The sequence below is a fragment of the Mustelus asterias genome, chromosome 11, assembly GCF_964213995.1.
Source record: "Mustelus asterias chromosome 11, sMusAst1.hap1.1, whole genome shotgun sequence".
Taxonomy (NCBI): Eukaryota; Metazoa; Chordata; class Chondrichthyes; order Carcharhiniformes; family Triakidae; genus Mustelus; species Mustelus asterias.
The window spans coordinates 49830243-49851411 of record NC_135811.1 but is presented as its reverse complement, the minus strand read 5'-3'; the positions used below and the strand labels follow the sequence as shown (position 1 = coordinate 49851411).

Genomic DNA, 21169 nt, shown 5'->3' with positions numbered 1-21169 from the left:
GATATATTCCAGACTGACACATGATTGTTGCACTATCCTAGATGATGTCTGGAGGGTGAGAAGCTAAACTGAGGCCACATCTGTCCTCTCAAGTGGATATAAAATATCCCGTGGCACTACTTGAGAAGAGTAGGAGTGTCATGGTCATGGTCAATTTTTATTCCTCCCTCAATCAACATTAGTATAACTGATTATCTAGTCATTTTCACATTGCTGTTTTTGGGAGCTTGCTGTGTACAAATTGGTTGTTGCGTTTCTTAAATTACAATGGGGACTGCTTCATTGGATTTAAAGGTTTTTTTTGATGTCCTGTTGTTATGATAAGTGCTTTATAAATGCAAGTTCTTTCCTACTGGATATACCATTGAAAGATTATCTTTGAATGACTCCATTATAAAAGAAAGTTGTTTCAGTTTTTGGACTAAAAGATAGCAATTCAAATGATCTAATGGTAATAATTTTGCAGACCTCCAACACAAGCATTGACTTTGTTGAACGTGTATTGCATAATAAACCACTTTGGGGCACATTTATTGAGCTTCTTACCTTTAACATTGCGCAAATTACAGCTAATATTTACTATGATGAAACACTGGCATTTCAAAGTAATTCTGAATGTAAATGATGGGTTTCTCTATTCAATTGTTTTGATCCAGTCTGATTTCACCTAAAGCAATTTAACTCTCAACTAGTAAAGTTCAACATCGGGGACTGAGGCTCCAAACATTAGGGTTAAACGAAAATCAGGAAAAGTTTATTTGAAATGCATTTTGTCGCAATTATTAGGTTGATTGGCCATGGTAAATTGCCCCCTATTGTCAGGGGGATTAGGAGGGTAAATATGTGGGGTTATGGGGATGGGACCTGGGAGGGATTATTGTCAGTGCAGGCTCAATGGACCAAATGGCCTCCTTCTGCACTGTAGGATTCTATGATTTTATTTCATCAAAGAAGATCTCACCAGTTTGAGTTACTGACTATTCTGGTATACATTATCTTGTAAATTGAGTTTGTATCTATGTATGCCCTGTTTGTGAACAGAATTCCACTCACCTGATGAAGGGGCAGTGCTCTGAAAGCTTGTGACTTGTGCTATCAAACAAACCTGTTGGACTTTAACCTGGCGTTGTGAGACTTCTTACTATTCTGGTATAACCAGGAAAGTCTGCTGTGGGGCCTGAATCTTCCCAGGTGCTATTACACTAGCTGGTGTGTCTGGATTGATCAGTAATGGGCTGTGGGGGAAGGGCTCAGGAGTCCAGGAAGAAGACTGGGAATTTAAGAAAAGAGGATGTGAAGCTGGAATGAGGGATAAGGGGGTGGAATTTATGTATGTGGGTGGTGGGGGGAGCATTGAAAAATGGTGTTCGGAAAAACAGCAGAGATGAGGAGTAGGGAATGGGGGTTGGAAAAGAGAGGGAGGCTGAGGTATAGGGACTGAAGGAGAGAAAGAGACTGGGGAAGGGGGTCTCGGAGAGAAAGGAAGATTGGAGAATAGGGACTCAGAAGGAGAGGGAGACTGGAGAATATGGGAGAGGAGACCCATCGTTTCACACAGAGGTGGGAGCAGCAGTGGCAACAAGTAGGCAAATTCGGGGGGAGGTGATGGCCTAGTGGTATTATCACCAGACTATTAATCCAGAAACTCAACTAATACTCTGGGGACCAGGGTTCGAATCCCGCCACGGCAGACGGTGGAATTTGAATTCAATAAAAGTGGAATTAAGAATCTACTGATGACCATGAAACCATTGCCGATTGTCAGAAAAACCCATCTGGTCTCTTAGGGAAAGAAATATCCCATCCTTTCCTGGTCTGGTCTACATGTGACTCCAGAGCCACAACAATGTGATTAATTTTCAACTGCCCTCAAAGAGCAACTAGGGATGGGCAATAAATGCTGACCAGCCAGTGACACCCGTGTCTTACAAATTATTAAAAGAAATGCAGAAAATGCAATGAGAGAGGAACGGCAAATAAAGGTAACTATGGACTTTACTGTGGTATAAAGAATGGAAGATTATTTCCTTTGATGGGTGATGCACCATCAATCGAGCAAACACTAGTTTGTATGCAAGAACAAATAGGCTTTTATTAGCAAAAGACTTGGAGCACACCCATGCCGATGAACTGGTCCAGACTGAGGCAGGGGGGTGGGGAGCAGTCGCCTTTATACCTGGACCGGGGGGGAGAAGTCTCGGGTAGGGCCGGCAGGGATGTGTCCAGGCATGTCCCATATACAGGTAATAGCTAACAGTGGTTTACCACAATGGGTGAGTGGGAAACCAAGGAATAGAAACTCGGATTTTGACTGAAAGAAACAAGAGGACAGGTTCGTAAACCAGGGGCAAGTAGATTATGCCACAACTGGCTATGGAGGTGGGTGGGACTAGAACATCATTCAGAAGGGATTGGAATAAATATCTGAAAAATAGGAATATAAAAAGATTGGGGGGATGAATGTGGAGAGAACCAGCACCAGGGCCAACTGACCTCCTCCTGTGCTGTCATTTCTAGGATGCTATGAAATCCCTCTGTTATTGAGTCGGAGCTCAGGGAATGGTTTTGAAATGTTGGTGCTGAGCTGTGTTTAGGATAATGACCCCCATGACAAATGCTCCAAACACTGACTGTACTCATTGGCCTTTTGTACACGCTCACAGGTTGGTTCGGGTCAGTCTGTGCTGACCCGTTTTGACGTGTGCAAGATGCAAACAGAGATCAGCTCTGACTAAGGATCACAGTTCAAAATTGTTACCTTCCACACACACAACCAGAAACCAAACCAGACTCCGAGGAGAGAGAGAGAGAGAAATCAGATCTGTTAAATGTGGCATCAACTGGGGAGCTTGTGCAGCGTCAGGGGATTTTGGTTTTGGTTTAAGGGTGAATATCAAAAGGTTGTAGGATTACTACTAGTTACAGGTAGGATGAGGAAGACTTATGGAGCAGTGGGTCATGTTACTTCCTACGAGTCATTAGCTCCAGGTTCGAATCCCACCCCAGAACTTGATGGCCAAGGAATCTGTGTTCATAACATGAGCAAACAGGTTAATTATCAATTTGCAAATGTGTCCGATGAATGCTAACAGCAGTAAGAGCGGAGAACTGGTAAAAAAAAGTAATGGAAAGAAAGCTGGAGCCTCTACCATCACTATCCATAGCTCGTGTTTACAACATACGTGTAAAAGTGCATTTTGCCACAGCAACTCAGACTTCCTGGGTGGGATTTCCCAAAACCATAAAATCCCACCTGAGGTCAACGGGCCTTCCCATTGTCTGCCCCTCACCCACTCCAATTCCCGTGGCGGGTGGGGCGGTAAAATTGTGGTGCCTGAGTGAACTGTAATATGCCAGCATCTCAGGTAGGATGCTGAGGCATTACATTATTACCAGCTGCATATGGGTCTCAGTGAGTTATTGTCTAACTCATAGTTATGAGGGGAGTCTGAGTGTTACTAGTATTACCGTTCGTGATGAGTGCAATTTCAGTGAGTTACCATTACTTACTGGTGGAATCAAAGTTCTTCTGGCCTTTGTGAATCATTGTGCTGCCCTCAGTTCCCTTTCTTTGTCTGCTCAGAGGTGACCTCCTGCTTCTTAAACCTCCCACACAGCAGCTCCTGGCACGGAACCACAGCAACGCTACTGAAATACAGGAGACCCGGCTTTTATAAGGTAATTGTACAGGTGTCACAACAGTATGTTTCACGTGATCAGAACAATGCATAACTAAACCTCAGGGTTAGCATTCCTATTGTCAGTGACTAAAGTTTCCCATTTTAACTAAAGAAGAATGTGCTCTATGATGTGGAAAGTGTTTAATAAAATGCTCTTTGTTGTTTCCCAATATCCACATAGGTCAACATTGAAATACATCATTTGTATTGAGGCAGAGTTGTGCAATTCAGAAATGTATATTTTATATTTACTATGTATTTAAGTGTTTAAGATTGATATTATTACTAATAACAACATTCTGCTTATAATCATAGAATCATGCAGCATAGAAGGAGGCCATTTGGCTCATTGTGTCTGCCCTGGTTCTCATTAAGAACCACCAATTTGTCCCACTCCCCTGCTCTGTTTTTGCCTTTTCATATTAAGATCCAATTCCTTTTTGGAGCTATTATTGATTCATAAGAACATAAGAACATAAGAAATAGGAGCAGGAGTAGGCCATCTAGCCCTTCGAGCCTGCCCCGCCATTCAATAAGATCATGGCTGATCTGACGTGGATCAGTACCACTTACCCGCCTGATCCCCATAACCCTTAATTCCCTTACCGATCAGGAATCCATCCATCCGCGCTTTAAACATATTCAGCGAGGTAGCCTCCACCACCTCAGTGGGCAGAGAATTCCAGAGATTCACCACCCTCTGGGAGAAGAAGTTCCTCCTCAACTCTGTCTTAAACCGACCCCCCTTTATTTTGAGGCTGTGTCCTCTAGTTTTAACTTCCTTACTAAGTGGAAAGAATCTCTCCGCCTCCACCCTATCCAGCCCCCGCATTATCTTATAAGTCTCCATAAGATCCCCCCTCATCCTTCTAAACTCCAACGAGTACAAACCCAATCTCCTCAGCCTCTCCTCATAATCCAAACCCCTCATCTCCGGTATCAACCTGGTGAACCTTCTCTGCACTCCCTCCAATGCCAATATATCCTTCCTCATATAAGGGGACCAATACTGCACACAGTATTCCAGCTGCGGCCTCACCAATGCCCTGTACAGGTGCATCAAGACATCCCTGCTTTTATATTCTATCCCCTTCGCAATATAGGCCAACATCCCATTTGCCTTCTTGATCACCTGTTGTACCTGCAGACTGGGCTTTTGCGTCTCATGCACAAGGACCCCCAGGTCCCTTTGCACGGTAGCATGTTTTAATTTGTTTCCATTGAGATAGTAATCCCATTTGTTATTATTTCCTCCAAAGTGTATAACCTCGCATTTCTCAACGTTATACTCCATTTGCCATATCCTCGCCCACTCACTCAGCCTGTCCAAATCTCTCTGCAGATCTTCTCCGTCCTCCACACGATTCACTTTTCCACTTATCTTTGTGTCGTCTGCAAACTTCGTTACCCTACACTCCGTCCCCTCCTCCAGATCATCTATATAAATGGTAAATAGTTGCGGCCCGAGTACCGATCCCTGCGGCACGCCACTAGTTACCTTCCTCCAACCGGAAAAACACCCATTTATTCCGACTCTTTGCTTCCTGTCGGATAGCCAGTCCCCAATCCACTTTAACACACTACCCCCAACTCCGTGTGCCCTAATCTTCTTCAGTAGCCTTTTATGGGGCACCTTATCAAACGCCTTTTGGAAATCCAAAAACACCGCATCCACCGGTTCTCCTCCATCAACCGCCCTAGTCACATCTTCATAAAAATCCAACATGTTCGTCAAGCACGACTTTCCCCTCATGATTCCCCCTCATTAAGTTACTATTTGCAACAGTGAGCATTGGAGAGATTGGGTGGGTGGCTTACTCGACCAGTGTAGCTGTTTTACAGGACATGGTGAGGTATATGAGAGCAACCTGGCAGGAGTTCCCCATCTAATGTTCAGTTCCTCCAGGGAAATTACGTGGTGGTTCCTCGTGACATTCTAGCTTCAACCAATAACTTATTGTCAGCAGTTGTGCGTCGGCTCAACGTGTTCTTTTGAAACTGGCTGCTCAACAACGAGGTGCAACCAGGGTGACTTAGGAAGTCTTGTCTTTCCCTGATGTCTTTACACAGTTGAATGGCTTAGGTTGAAAACATACCGTATGGAGGTTCGCAGTTACAAAACTGGAACTTACTCCCATGGGATCATAAATTAAGACTCTGCCATGCTGCCATAATGCTGCCTGTGTTGTTTATTTTTTAAGTAAGGTTGTGGAATCCTTATCTCTCTCTCTATTCTTCATCATGATATCTGTGTTCATTAAAGTGAGACGTGTCATTGCTGAGGCATTGGAAGTCCAGTCATGATTTGAATTCTAAGATAAAAGCAAAATATTACGGATGCTGGAATCTGAAACAAAAGCAGAAAATGCTGGAAAATCTCAGCAGGTCTGGCAGCATCTGTGGAGAGAGAATAGAGCCAACATTTTGAGTCTGAATGACAGTTGCTCTTAGCTCTGATGAAGAGTCACCCATTCTTTCTCCACAGATGCTGTCAGGCCTGCTGAGATTTTCCAGCATTTTATGATTTGAATTCTATTGTGTATCTTTCTCTCCCAACCTCTTTCTCATAGCTTCACATCATAATATTAACATCACAAATTATAATTTAATCCATGGTGTTATTCTGCGGCAATTTATAATGGTTAATCACAGACCAATCATTATTTCTCCTCCTTGCATTATCTTTGTTCCAGGTTACTACTGTTGCCTTGATAACCTGTCTGCATTGAGGGCCTATTGAGTTTCAAACACACAAATTTTTGGTTTCTGCCCTATCTTATCAGCTATAAGTTCAGGAGAAATTTCTTTACTTAGACAATGGTTAGAATGCGGATCTCACTAACATGGAGAGTAGTTGAAGCAAATAGCTTAGATACATTTGAGGGGAAGCTAGATAAATACCAAGAAGAAGGGAATAAAAGGCTCTGCTGCTGGCATCAGATGAAGTGGGGTGAGAAGGTGGTGTGTGGAGAATAAACACTGACATAGACCAGCGAGTCCTGTTTCTGTGCTGTAAACGATATATAGTTCTAGGTCCGAGGGTTTAGTTTAATACTTTATTAAGAAATATAAAATGGATAAGATTTTGTGCCCTCTGCCATTAAAGCACTGTAGGCACCGAAGATTGTTGACTTGTGAATGTTATGGGATGAATACACAGCCTTATGTATATTATGCGATGGGTGCACAGCTCTATGTATGTAATGTGATGGGTACACAGCCCTGTGGATATTATGGGATGGTACACAACCCTGTGTACATTATGGGATGAGTATACAACCCTGTGTATATTATAGATGGGTACACAGCACTGTGTATAATATAGGATGGGTACACAGCCCTGTGTAAACTATGGGATGGTTCACAACCCTGTGTACATTATGGGATGGGTGCACAGCCCTGTGCATATTATAGGATGGGTGCACAACACTGTATTATAGGATGGGTACACGGCCCTGTGCATATTATGGAATGGTACATAATGCTGTGTATATTATGGGATGAGCACACAACCCTGTGTATATTATGGGATGAGCACACAACCCTGTGTATATTATGGGATGGTTCACAGTCCTGTGTATATTATAGGATGTGTACACAGCAATGAATAGAATAGAAACCCTACAGTGCAGAAGGAGGCCATTCGGCCCATCGAGTCTGCACCGACCACAATCCCACCCAGGTCCTACCCCCACATATTTACCCGCTAATCCCTCTAACCTACGCATCCCAGGACTCTAAGGGGCAATTTTTAACCTGGCCAATCAACCTAACCCGCACACCTTTGGACTGTGGCAGGAAACCGGAGCACCCGGAGGAAACCCACGCAGACACGAGGAGAATGTGCAAACTCCACACAGTGACCCAATGTGTATATTATGGGATGGTTCACAACCCTGTGTATATTATGGGATGGGTACACAGGGCTGTGGATATTATGGGATGGTTCACAACCCTGTGTATATTATGGGATGGGTACACAGTCCTGTGTATATTATGGGATGGTTCACAGTCCTGTGTATATTATGGGATGGGTACACAGCCCTGTGGATATTATGGGATGGTTCACAACCCTGTGTATATTATGGGATGGGTACACAGTCCTGTGGATATTATGGGATGGTTCACAACCCTGTGGCTATTATGGGATGGATATATTATGGGATGAGTATGTTGCCATGGGTGGCAGCAGCTTTCGCGTGAGCCCACGGTTGTCTGTGACCTCACAGAGGGAGGTGGCCGCCGCTCGCTGATTGGTCAGAATCACCCGCGTGTGCCCGCGGGTGGAGCGGGGGCGCGCGGGGCCGGTTGGGGGGCGCGCCTGGAGCGGAAGGCGGAGAAGAGCATCGGGGCGCGGCGGTGGCGCGCCGGGGACACGCGCTTCGGGATTGCGGCCGCGGGCGGGAAGGAAACCGGTGAGTAGTTTGGTGGGTGGCGGGAGGGAGCGGAAAGCGCCCCCCCCCCCCCCCCGGCTGTGGTTCAGTCTCTGGGGGTGGGCCCCGGCAACTTCCCCCCCCTCACTCCCCGGGGCCCTCCAGCATGGACCTCCTGAACCAGCAGGGCCATTGAGGCTGCTGCTGTACTGTCCCTCCCCGGCAATGTCTCTGCAGCAAACTGAACCAAAACTGGCACAGGATCCCCACAGGGCAGAAAGAGGCCATTCGGCCCATCGGGCCTGTACCTACACCAATCCCACCCAAGCCCTATGGGGGGGGGGGGGGGGGGCACAGTGGTTAACACTGCTGCCTCACAGCGCCAGGGACCCGGGTTCGCTTCCCGGCTTGGGTCACCGTCTGTGCGGAGACTGCACGTTCTCCCCGTGTCTGCGTGGGTTTCCTGCGGGTGCTCCGGTTTCCTCCCACAGTCCCTTAACCCCGATTTACCCTAGCTGGTCCCCCTGACACTAAAGGGCAATTTTAGCACGGCCAATCCACCTAACCCGCACATCTTTGGACTGTGGGAGGAAACCGGAGCACCCGGAGGAAACCCACGCAGACACGGGGAGAATGTGCAGACTCCGCACAGACAGTGACCCAAGCTGGGAATCAATCCTGGGTCCCTGGCGCTGTGAGGCAGCAGTGCTAACCACTGTGCCACCGTACCACCTCGAATGTTTGCAGTGAGCCTGAGCGCACCAGGGTTTGGGAAAGGAAAGATCATCTGGAACAGATCAGTAACCCCAAGTAAAAGTAGATGCACAGACATCAGGTGAGGGAAGGATTGAGATCAGTGGTGGTGTCCTGCCCAAAATCCAATCGCCCCACCAGGCACTCCGTATCCAGACACACACCCGTGGTGTGGTGCACATCAAACTGTACCCAGCAAGCGAACAGTGTCTTCATGAGAAAAGGAGGGGGAGGAAATTAGGGAGACAAAGTACAGTATATTAATGATCTGCCCCTCTGTACCAGTTGACAGATCTGAGCAACAGTCAATCATTACTGCACTATACAATGCTGTGCCCTTTAGTTCATTGCCATGTCAATATTCTCGCTGAAGCAAATAAACTGTTTGCATTTGCCATTAACAGTGGTAAATTCTTGATAAACAAACCAGAAAAATACCTGGTAGTTGTCACAAGTTTAATAGAAGGGGTGAGGCAAATTGACAGTGTGTAAAAGCAATAGGATTTCTGGAGCACTTATTCACAAATCCTCACAGTGATCAAAAATATTGCAATGAGGACAAAACCAACACCTGTAATTCCACATTATGCTGACTGCGTTCACTTTCTCAAAATAACTAGCTTTTTCCTGTAGAAAAATGTAGTCATTTTCTCTTAAATCTGAAGGTTCAAACTTGTTTGTATAAAGTATCAGAACCAGATTTAACATATTTTATGGTAAGTAATTTAGGGAAATAACCTGTCCTAAAACGCATTTTAAAGCATGTTATTAAAGCATAATTTGAAAGCTTTGATAGACAAATGTGTAATTTACCAAAATATGGTGTCAAACTGCTCCAACAAATCCAACTCCAAAATTACATGTTTTGGAATTTAAAACTTAATAAAACAAACATCATGCATGCGGCTGAGGTTTGATTGCCAGACTGTAGGTAGGAATAAAGTATGAACGTGAGCAGTCTAATGATTGGTAAAGTCATTTTTAAGTAGTCCCACTACTGTGAACTTTTATTTTTGGGAGCCCATAGCAAATGGAGCTACCATCCATTGCAAATAAGTTCCTAGCACTTTAATATAAAAGCAAAATACTGTGGATGCTGGAATCTGAAACAAAACAGAAAATGCTGGAAAGTCTCAGCAGGTCTGACAACATCTGATGAAGGGTCATCTAGACTCGAAATGTTGGCTCTATTCTATCCCCACAGATACTGTCAGACCCGCTGAGATTTTCCAGCATTTTCTGTTTTTTGTCCTAGCAATTTAATACTGCTTCTCTGACCGGATATTTCGGCTATTCTTTACTGAACCCCAAGAATCACCTGGTTAACAGGGCTCCTGGCACGTTCCCACTAATAATGTAGGACATGGTCTTTTCCCCCAGTTATAGAATGAATCGCACTGCTCCCTGTATACTGAATTTTTGCCTCCTCTGGCCCACCTTGTCCTGGATGAGTGCTGGATAGAATTCCATAGTGGACCATGATAGTGGAGTGTTGATTGCCATGATCGATGTATAATGGGATTCTACAAGATGGCCTTCCCTCTTGCCTAGATCAGTCATTTACTTTGTCTAACTGTCACTTTCTGCTCTTCCTTACAAGTGGATCAAGCTGGAATAACCCCAGTGCTAAAATTTGACCTCCAGATTTGCTGCAGATTTGAAACTGTTGGGCAGTGAGGACAGATTATTGGCCTGGTCAGGAAATTGGCTGAATATCAGGACATATATTGTCGGGAAAAATAAGCAGGTATTCCAAAGTGGCAGGATATGTCGAGTGATGTTGGCACCTCAATTATTCAATGATTTATTAATGCGCAGCTGAGGGGATAGAGAGCCACATGGCCAGGTTTGCTGGTGACACAAAGATGAGATGGGATTGTCACTGGCAGGGCTAGCGTTTGTTGCACATTCCTAACTAATCTTGAAGGAACAGTGGTGAGCATAGGATCAGGGAATTGATGCCAGGCCTTGCTGGCCTGAGGTTAGGAAACACTCCTACACACCAAAAAGTGATAGAATTTTGGAGCTCTCTTCTGCAAATGATGATCCCATGATGGGTCAATTGTTCATTTTAAATATGAGACTGATAGATTAGGGGGCAAGGTAGATTTAGGAATCAGATACCTCTGGCAGCTCTGCTTGGAGGAATTTGATTGGTGTGCACCTTCTAACAATCCTCTCCATGTGAATGTGTGTATGATTCCCTTCTCAATGCTTTTTAAAAATTCAATTGTGGGACTTGGGTGTTGCTGGCTGGGCCAGCATTTATTGCCCATCCCTAGTTGCCCTTAAGTTGAATGGCTTGCTAAGCCAATTCAGAGGGCACTTGAGAATCAACCACATTGCTGTGGATCTGGAGTTGCATGTAGGCCAGACCGGGTAAGGACGGCAGATTTCCTTCCCTAAAGGACATTAGTGAACCAGATGGGTTTTCCTGACAATCGACAATGGTTTTATGGTCGTCAGTAGATTCTTAATTCCAGATATTTTTATTGAATTCAAATTCCACCATTTGCCATGGCGGGATTCGAACTCGGGTCCCCAGAACATTCGCCGAATTTCTGGATAATTAGTCTAGTGATAATACCACTAGGCTATCGCCTCCCCAATTTTGATTTCTCTTTTTAGACTTGTTCAGTTCGCTGTAAAAACTGTAATGTTGCGTGTCAAGGTTATTTTGTAATCACGGTTGGACAAGTTCAAAAAATGTTCAGTCTCTTCCCACCTGCACCCCAAGTTTCCTGTTGCTGTTGTTCAGCCCACTGCAGCTGTTGAATGGTTTGCTGCATAATCCCTTGGGTGTGTCACAATTCAATGTTTCAGCAACTTTGTCCATTCAACCGTCAAAAATCTCCAACCTTAAGCGACTTCAATCTCTCTCTATTCGCAGGCAACTTCATTGCCATTGGAATGTACCTTCCTTATTGGTGTTCGAAAAACAGTAACTAGGCTGAGCAAGAAAATTTAGCACATTATTACTTTTCCACATAATTGAGCAATATCATGGCATTATGTCACCAAATGATTGATCATGAAAAGTCATTAAAAAAAATCTTTGAATCTGTTGAGTGCATTTCTATTGCACTGTTCTTTGGACTTTCATCGGCAGAGGACCCATTTTCTTTTGACTTCTGACCATACTAGTACTCAATTAGCAGCTGGTGTGGTTAATACAATTCATTGCTTTCCTCTGGCAGTCCGGGAAAAGCTACATAGAGCACCCAACAGTAAGATGGGTGAAAGGCTTTTTCTCTTAGTCATTTGCCTTATGTAGGAGGTACAACGTGGAAACAGCCCATTTAGCCCGACCAATCTGGGTTGGTGTTTACTTTTCAGGCAAACAAACAGCTCGAATCAGATTTCTGCTGTGCTGCTTCATGTTGATTAACTCAAGCGGCAACAGTGCAAGTGCGAGGAGACGATCCTAAATAATTCAAGATTATTTAACTATTATCAGGGCTTGATAAGCTGTTGAACAAAAGTTTTTGCTCCTAGCGTCAGTTTTGATGTTTCCGAGTTAATTGTGTGAAGAGGATATCAGGAAATATCAGAGGTTAAACTGAACCTTTCCGAGAACTACAAAGGACAAATTGAGTTGTAGATAACATTGGTTGATATTCTGAGCACTACAAGGTGTTTTTGTGTTTCCAGAAAAAATATCTATTTTGTAACGATTAGTGGAGGTTCTGTTTGGTAAGGAGATTAATTTGTCTCTTATTTATATTGATGAACCTTTTTGCTTTCTTTCCTGTGTCGAATGTTTATCTTTTAAAGGCTGGATTCTATTTTTTATTCTTTTTCAGATAAGCAGAGTTGGAGGTTTTCAATCTTCTGACTGGGTCTTGGCCACTTTCAGGTTGGGAGTTTTGCGTCAAGTATATTTGAAAATGCATTTAAATTAGTTAGCTTTAGAAAGTTGGCTTTATCTAATTGTTTACATGCTACCTTTCTCAATAAGAGCTGCTTGTAGTTGCTGTCAATAATCTGTTATTTAATGTTAAAATATTAACCCAAATAGCGATGTCTGGTTTATGCTGTGATATTTTTCCTTTTGACTTGTTGCAGATGAGTCCACTTGAAAGCTAATTTGGCATTGTTGCACATCTTTTTGTGTTTACTCTTGCTCGTTTTTGTATGAATAATACTGAGATTTGAACTATTTGCAAGTGTTGAGATAATTTTCTTCAAAGCTGGTTTATATTTACAGTTATAGAGTGCGTTTAGTAAGAGAGCCATCAGCACGATTTTGAGATTTGTGTTCTGCATTTACATGTGCGCACATATGCTTTCATGTGTCGTAGCTTTCAGTAGGTTGTCTTTGACTCTGCAGTTGTATCCTGTTGCAGCATTAATGTGTTTGTAATTGTAAATGGTGCGTTTGTCATCTTTTTGGCCTAAAGAAGAAATCTCAAAATACAGTGCTTTAACTGTTAATACATTTGAATAGTAAATGCTGCCCATTATCATAGTCATGCAACACAGAATGAGGCCAGTCAGCAGCCCATTGTACCCATGCTAGGTCTTTGAGGACCTACCCAATTACTCCTACTCCCCTGCTCTTCCCCCATAGTCCTACACTTTTTTTCCTTTTCAAGTACATATTGGATGCCCTTCTGAAAGTTATTGAATCTGCTTCCACCATCCATCCAGTCAGTGTGTTATGGAAGGCTTTGGAATTTTATTGTCACTTTTACTGTTTAAACCTGTTCTTTAATAAGGTCCTCTCCCCTACTGTTTGATCATTGGTAGTGATTTGTTTGGCTTCACGTTCAGCATGTTGACCACAATGTCAATCGCTTGCTGGTGCTTTCACAAGTAACAGTGCATTTTGTGTATATTTTATGTAGATTGAAGATGAGCCTACTGTTTTTTGCCCTGCTATTGCTAATGCAAGATGGGACCGTGTGCAAAAAGATTGTGCTCAACCGCCATCCGCCAAATGTGGATCCTGAAGCCTTAATGAACATTGTAAGTTAAAAAGTCATTGCCAACTAAAATAGCATCAGTATTAAAATGGATTTTTTTTTTTAAAGTTTCAACACTTGTTTCCACTTCCTGAAGGGCATGAAAAAATCATAGTTTTGAACGTTTACAAAAGAAATTGAAAGTTTATAAGTTGTGTCCTACAATGTGTGCATTATAAAATACAGGGAAAATTATGTTCCACAAATTCTGATATGTTTCCCCCACTTCATTTCTCAGAAGGTTTTATTGGAATTTGTTCACTATATAATGGGTATATGTGGCAGTTAATTTGTGCACGGCAAGCTCCCACAAACAGCAATGTGATACGCAACCTTGTACTCAACTAACATCTGCAAGAATAGTAAGCTAAATATTGGCGTGGACGCTGGGAGAACTCCCCTGCTCTTCCTTTGAATAGCATTATGGGAGCTCTATGTCTACTTAAGGGAGGGCAGATGGGACCTTGGTTTAATGCCTCATCAAAAAGGCAATACCTCTCTCTGTCAGTGCTTTACTCCCTCTGTACTGCACTGGAATGTCAACGTAGGTTGTGTGCTCAAACCTTGAGTGTGCTTTGAAGCCAAAATCTGACTCAGGATTAACAACAATCACTGAGCTAAGGGTGACACACAAACCTGTGTGTGGAATGTGGTTGCTCCCTGACCTGTTTACGCAATTCCCAATCTTGGCTCCACGTTGCTGTTCTCATTTTTATACGCAGTTCTCTTTTTTAGGCCTGGATATCTAAATTGCTCACATCTACTCCTAAACTCTAATTCACTGTTTGCCTTTCCTGTTTTTAAAAATTAGTTCTTGCACTTCCAATGTCTCGGCCCATATTCTATTTTAACTTTAACTCCAAACCGCAAAGCACTGAAGTTTTGGTATTTTGGGCTGAAGCATAATCCCCAGGTTAATTTGTAGGAGATGGTGGGTGGTGTTATGATTATTTGTTTCCAATTGGGCATGGAAGATTCATTCAAACAAAAATGTCATAATTTTCTTCATTTTAACATTGACTGTCTATCTCTAGCTCTCCAGGTTTTAAAGCTCAAATGATTGGCTCCATTTGAGCCTATTGAAAAACACTTGCACTGCAGTATACAGTAATTGCACCTGTTGGAAAAATCTTTTCCAAATCCTTACAGTTGCTTGGTTCATGCTCAGCATATTTAATTCAATTCAGTTATTGCTCTGGGTATTACAAACAGCAATGTATATGCAATCTTGAGTCCCAAGACGTGCAGGTTAGGCTAATTGGCCATATCAAATTGCCCCTTCGTGTTAGAGGGTTTAGTGGGTTAATACGTGGGGTTACAGGGATAGGGCCTGGGTGTGATTGTCATTGGCTTGATGGGCTGAATGGCCTCCTTTTGCACTGTAGGGATTCTCTGAGTAAATACAATCATTCCTATTAATTTTTCTCGCTCTATTTTGCCCGAGTTATTTCTGGTTTACGTTTTGCCTTTAAAGTGAATCTCCTCAGTCTAGCTCCCCCTACCCCTTTAGCCCTCACTCTCACCCCCTCCCAAGCCTGGCTGCTGTGTATTATTTTGAAGGAGGCAAATGAAGGTGAATTATTAACTGTCTCTATTTTACCTCGGCTTTATAGCTTTACAGTATTGGTTTGCAACTAATGGTAGTGCATGTAGAATGACCATCACTCTTGACCTCAGACCCAGATATTGCTCCAGGCTTTGAGCTTTACTTCTGCATCCTTCAATTTGGGGCCTGACTTCATTTTCCAGTTGCCACTGTTAGGGTACCAGATCTGAAAACCCAAGGTATGTTATGAAGCAGACTAGACCCCAACAATTTTCTATTTTGGCATTAGTGTGAGGATCTATGATGTTTCACTCCAGGTGTGATTCTACTGACGCAGTGGATACTTTTATCAGAACAAACTTTATTTAATGACATAGTTTAATTATAACAAATGAATTAGCTGAACTTTTAATAATTGAACATACTTAAACATGACAAGATACAATTCTTATCACACTGAGTTCCAATCCAACAAAATTTCTCTTATAGACTTAAACCCCTCTTTAAAATGAGTTAGCTCACTTTTAATTTCTTTTTTAAATATCCAAGGAAACTCTTACTGTCTTTATACTTTAGCTAGCTTTCCCTTCTACTCTAATTTTTCCTTCGTTATTAATCTTTTAGTCATTCTTTGCTGTTTTTAATATTCCATCCAATCTTTTGACCTATCATCTATATGCAACAATATCCTTTCTCTTCAAGTTTCATGCTATTTTTAACTTTTTTAGTTAACTATGGGTGGTGGGTCCACTCCTTGGAATTTATCTTTCTCATTGGAATCTATCTATGTTGTGTGTTCTGAAAGATCCCCTTGAATGTCTGCCACTGCATCTCTATTGATCTATCCCTTAACCTTATTTACTTCCGCTGGCTCTGCTTCCAAGTCCTGGTAATTGCCCTTACTTAAGTTTAAAATATTTAGTCTTAGATTCGTCTCTCCCTGAAAATGAATGCAAAATTCAATCATATTATGTTCACACCTACCGAGGAGCACCTTCACCATGAGGTCATTGATTAATCCTGTCTCATGTTCAATACCAGGTCCGGTACAGCCTGCTCCCTGAACATGCTACTGTAAGAAATTATCCCAGAAACTTTTTATATGAATTCTAGGCTTTCTTTGCCCATCTAATTACTCCAGTCTATATGTAGGTTAAAATTCTCCATGATAATCACCAGAAAGTATCTGAGCATATCGTGGCTCACTTATTTCAGTGGGACAAGCTATTAACACTATTTAAAAACAAAAAGTTTGCTCACCATCAGTGGATGTCTAATAATTATAATATTCTCTTTGGTGACTCAAACTGTCACTAATGTCTTCCATTGATTCGTTACTGATGTCTGTTTGTTTAATAATTCTGAGTGTTCCAGGTTTCTTAGTGACCCGACCCACTAATTTTCACTCACTTCGGCTTTTTCTTTCCAATTCTGCTTTCCCAGCGTCAACTTATCTCCTACCGTGGTTACCCAAGTGAAGAGTATGAGGTGGTGACTGAAGATGGTTATATCCTCAGCATAAACAGAATCCCTTATGGGGTGGTAGAGACAAATGAAGGTAATTAATTTGGTGTCTTCAGTAAGAAGGGGTTAAATATGATAGATTTATGTTACACATTTCTCAGCTTTAATTAGAAGCTCGCTCACTCGATTACTCATATCTTTTTGCTGCTGAAAGAAGGACTTTTGTTCTTCGCGATAAGTAGGCAAAAATATTTACAATGTTATGAGCTGCAAATAACAGATAACTGAAAGAAATAGTAAACTGTTTATCATGAGGAAATAGTGAAGCATTTAACCTTCTTCCTCCCTCCATTACTTTCCCTCCTCCCACGTTTTCTGTAAGTAAGCTGGCAAAGTGGAGATACTGTTCTATGTTGAACCGTGACAGGCCAACAGCACAGATTCAGATGAACTACAGACAAATTTAGGACTGACAGCAGGAAGATGATTACAACAGTGTATGGAACAGTGACAGAATAATAAACGCTCGAACTATTTTTTAAAAAGCTGGAGGCTGTAATGCAGGGTACTGGGATGTTCGGAACGGGGAGGCTGGGAGAGTGGTTGTGAGAAGAGACGAGAAGGATGGAGGTCCCACATTGCTCTCTGCTCCATTTTTAAAATAACTGAGGATTTCCTAAGTGGTAATTGAAGCAGTAATGCAAGGAACTAGCTGTTAGCTCATTAATGTCTAGAGTTTAACAAACCTGATGGACCGGGTTGACATGAAATTGCATGCTGTCGATAATTTCCCATTCCAAGCTCCAAGCTAATTATTGGCTTACCTCTGATAGTTGAATGCTGAGATTAGGCGAGTTAAAGTTTCACTTCTGTGTTAAACGGAGGGCATTTTTCTTTAGTGCAGTCACGGGATAGAAGTGTTGCTGCCAATGCCAGCAGTTACTGTCCAGTTCTAATTGCCCTTGAAAAGGTGGTGGTGGAAATGGCATCAGGGATGGTACAGTTATCCCTCGTGTAGTGTTGACTCAGTTTGACGTTGTTTCACTTTAACACTGTTGATAAATATTACTGTAAATATATCTGTTTAACGTTGCCAGTTTCACGTTTTTTGCCACAGACTTCCTCTGTGTGGTTCTGAGCTACAGCTCCTGAGTTCTGTCTAGTGGCAGAAGTTAGTTGGTGCCTTTGCACTGACTGACCTCTACCACTGGAAGGAGCGTTGGCGATCTAAAATAACTGTATAGAGATGAGTGTAATTTAAAAAAATTATATCTTGTATTTTGTTTATTTGTAATTATTTTATTTTGCTGCTAGGAATCCACAGTTCTGCATGTGTATTTCAACATGCACATTACATTTTCCGGGAAACACATTTCTGCAGGAACCTAACTCAGGCTTTAGTATTGATTCCTTGGGAATCCATCATTCACATGAAGTTGTTTCACTTATAAAATTGTGATTTTCAGGAATGCAGCCACAACTTTGTGAGGACTTGCTGTAAACTGAATGGGGGGTTTAACAAAAGGGGAAGTGGGAAGAAAGGAAAAATAATCGTTTGCTCAATAAAGGCCTTTGAATTTTTTTTCAAAGTTTATTTACTGGTGTCACAAGTAGGCTTATATTAACACTGCAATGAAGTTACAGTAAAAATCCCCTAGTCGCCACACTGTTTGGGTATACTGAGGGAGAATTTTTAGCATAGCTAATGCATCTAACCAACACGTCTTTCAGACTGTGGGAGGAAACCAGAGCACCTGGAGGAAACCCATGCAGACATGGGGAGAACGTGCAGACTCCGCACAGACAGTGACCCAAGCTGGGAATCGAACCCAAGACCCAGGTGGCATTGCTAACCACTGTGCAACCGTGCTGCGCATCTTGATAAATAAATCATGGACTGAAAGAAAGAACTTCAATTTATATAACTTCTATATAGGCTATGAAACAGTCATTGTTGGAATTTAAAACAAATCTTCCATGGAATGTGGGTGTTGCTGGTAAGGCCAGCATTTGTTGCCCATGCCTAACTGCCCCTTGAACTGAATAGCTTACGAGACCATTTCCGGGGTTTGGTGCGGGAGCGGGGGGGGGGGCAGTTAAGAGTCAGCCACATTGCTGTGGGTTTGGAGTCGCATATAAGTAAGGATGGCAGATTTCCTTCCCTAAAAGGCATTAGTAAACCAACTGGGTTTGCTGATAGTTTCTTGGTCACGATTAATGATTCCAGGTTTATTAATTGAATTTGTATTCCATCAGCTGCTATGATGGGATTTGATTTTGTGCCCCCAGAACATTTCCCTGAGCCTCTGGATTACCATTTCATTGACATTGCCACTATGCCATTATCTCCCCTTATTGGAATGCAGAGCAGTGTCACAACTGATTTGCACGCTGCAACGAGATAAATGACCATTTAACCTACTTTGCAGTGTGGCTGAGAAATAAATATTGGCTGATGAAGCTCTGTTATTCGACGAATAATGCTATGGGAGTTTTAATTTTCTGCATAAGTAGAAGGGCTCTCCCTATACATCTGGTTGGAAAAGCATCATCTCCAACAGTATAGCCCCCTCACTACAGAGTGTCAGCCTGGATTATGTGTTCCGGGTTTCTGAACTGGGCCTTGTACTCTTAAAGTTTTGCTAAAGAGATGAATGTGTTGCCACAAAGTGAGGACTGATTGGTTTTACCTTTCAGGTCCCTGTTTGTGGCTCTTTTCCCAACAAACCCCCTTACCCCTAACCCACTTCACTTGGCTCTTTGTGCACCATTACTAAGTGATGGATCTCCTGCTATTTTGTGAATGAAAGAACTTCTGTCCAGTGAATGTTGAGGTTTCTGGTTCAGCTGCAGTAAATTATCAAATTTTTGGAGCTTTTTATTTTTGGATTAAATGAGAAGATTTGAAGATAATTATTCAGAACTTGGTGCATTGGTTTTGAAACACTTTGGTGCATTCTGAAGAATGTGACAGAGCATATTGTGAACTAGAGGCCTTTTCTTAGTGTTGTCAAAATTTTAACATGCGTAATGTGTAAAATATAGATGGATAACCATTAGCAAGAAACCCTGAGCTACTTGTTAAGATTCTCATTTTTATTTCTTAAATCTAAAACCAGATATCTGTGCGTTGAGGAATTAGCACAGCCATGGCACCAAACCATAGATTCGCAAATTAAATTACTAAAGATTGCAAGAAATAGATCTTCAGATGTTAAATCTGTTGAAGCCTGATGGAGTGAATTTGATAGGTTGGCTGTGATAAGTGTTAAATTCCAGTCCTATTTGTCCCAACACATCTAATGTATCAATGACTTTCTGTTCCTATTCTGAGCACTACCAGACCATCCCAAGCTTCCACACTTTTCATTGTTTACGTAAGGCCTTTTATGATATTGTCCAGTGGACTGTCCCTGTCTATGTTGATTGAAATGCACGATGTCGGTGTTGTGGGACTGTTTGTCCAATGAACTGTGGAGGAGTCAGCGTTGCTTCCAGTTAATCATTGGGCAGACCAAAACCATCATTATTCAGCTCCGATCAAAAACTCTGTATTTTGGCCCTAACTTCACTTTACCCTCTCTCTCTCTGAGCTTGGCTATTAAATGACTGTACCCCAGTGTATTGAATTCAATGTCTTCATCTCTGTTTACAAATCCTTTAAAGCCCTGCTCTGTTCTATCTGTGCATTCTCTCTTGCTCCATAACCCGGGCTGTGCCATTTGATCCTCCTGCTCTAATCTCCTGTGCATTCCCTCCTCCCTCTATTCTACTACTTGTGGCAGATCCCACTGCCGGCTATCTGAAATTCATTTCCTGTGTTGCCTCTTCTCCTTGGCTTGCTGCTTCTCTCCCACCTGTTTAAAAAGGTTGGTTTCAAAAAAAACTTTTGTCAATGCTTTTAGTCATCTCTTCTAACTCTTTCAGCACTGCCCAATATCCACTTGTCTTGTGAAGTATCTTGAGATGTCTTCTGTGTGTTAAAAACACCGTTAAGTGAATAAACACATCATGTTCAGCTGTACTGAACTACACAGACAAGACAGTACAGAGCTATAGTCTGCTGAGGCAACTGAAGTGAGGGTGTTGCAAGTGGTTCCATTCCTTATTATTCTACAGTGATCCCTACATAGCATGCATGTGGGTCATTAAGCCAAGGGCCGGGTCATACTTAGTTGTGATGCCTCACACAGTCAAATAGTATGTGCAGAATAGTCACCTGAGCAAAGCACCATAGGGATGCCAGCATCTGTAAAGATGGAGCATGGCATAAGCCATCCAGCTTCAGGAACACAGCAGAAACAATTGTGGCCAACAGGAATAGAAACTGTTGTGCTTTCAGAGGGAAAATTATCAAAATATGTTCTTAGAATGGAGCCCGAAAAGAGG

At 42.4% G+C, this 21169-nt stretch overlaps 2 protein-coding genes across 7 annotated transcripts in view; one reads left to right on the top strand and one right to left on the bottom strand.

The window, feature by feature from the left end:
* rnls (renalase, FAD-dependent amine oxidase) overlaps positions 1-3582 on the bottom strand; it is a 200317-nt gene extending 196735 nt beyond the window's left edge. Inside the window, exon 1 of the mRNA XM_078223577.1 lies at positions 3511-3582. Coding sequence (XP_078079703.1) covers positions 3511-3547 — 37 coding nt within the window. The 5' untranslated portion in view covers positions 3548-3582. The remainder of the gene's footprint in view (positions 1-3510) is intronic.
* lipf (lipase, gastric) overlaps positions 1-21169 on the top strand; it is a 911257-nt gene that overhangs the window by 3241 nt on the left and 886847 nt on the right. For 3 of the 6 annotated variants that reach the window (XR_013498988.1, XR_013498989.1, XM_078223566.1), the window contains exons 1-5: positions 2814-2886; positions 3584-3678; positions 12610-12662; positions 13654-13774; positions 16760-16874. Coding sequence is in view for 4 of the 6 variants with exons in the window: in XM_078223566.1 (XP_078079692.1) it covers positions 2829-2886; positions 3584-3678; positions 12610-12662; positions 13654-13774; positions 16760-16874 (442 nt within the window). In the remaining 2 variants the exon portion in view is untranslated. Of the gene's footprint in view, positions 1-2813; positions 2887-3583; positions 3679-7905; positions 8096-12167; positions 12500-12609; positions 12663-13653; positions 13775-16759; positions 16875-21169 lie in introns of those variants that run through there. The other 3 variants (XM_078223567.1, XM_078223570.1, XM_078223568.1) reach the window with 3 other exon arrangements.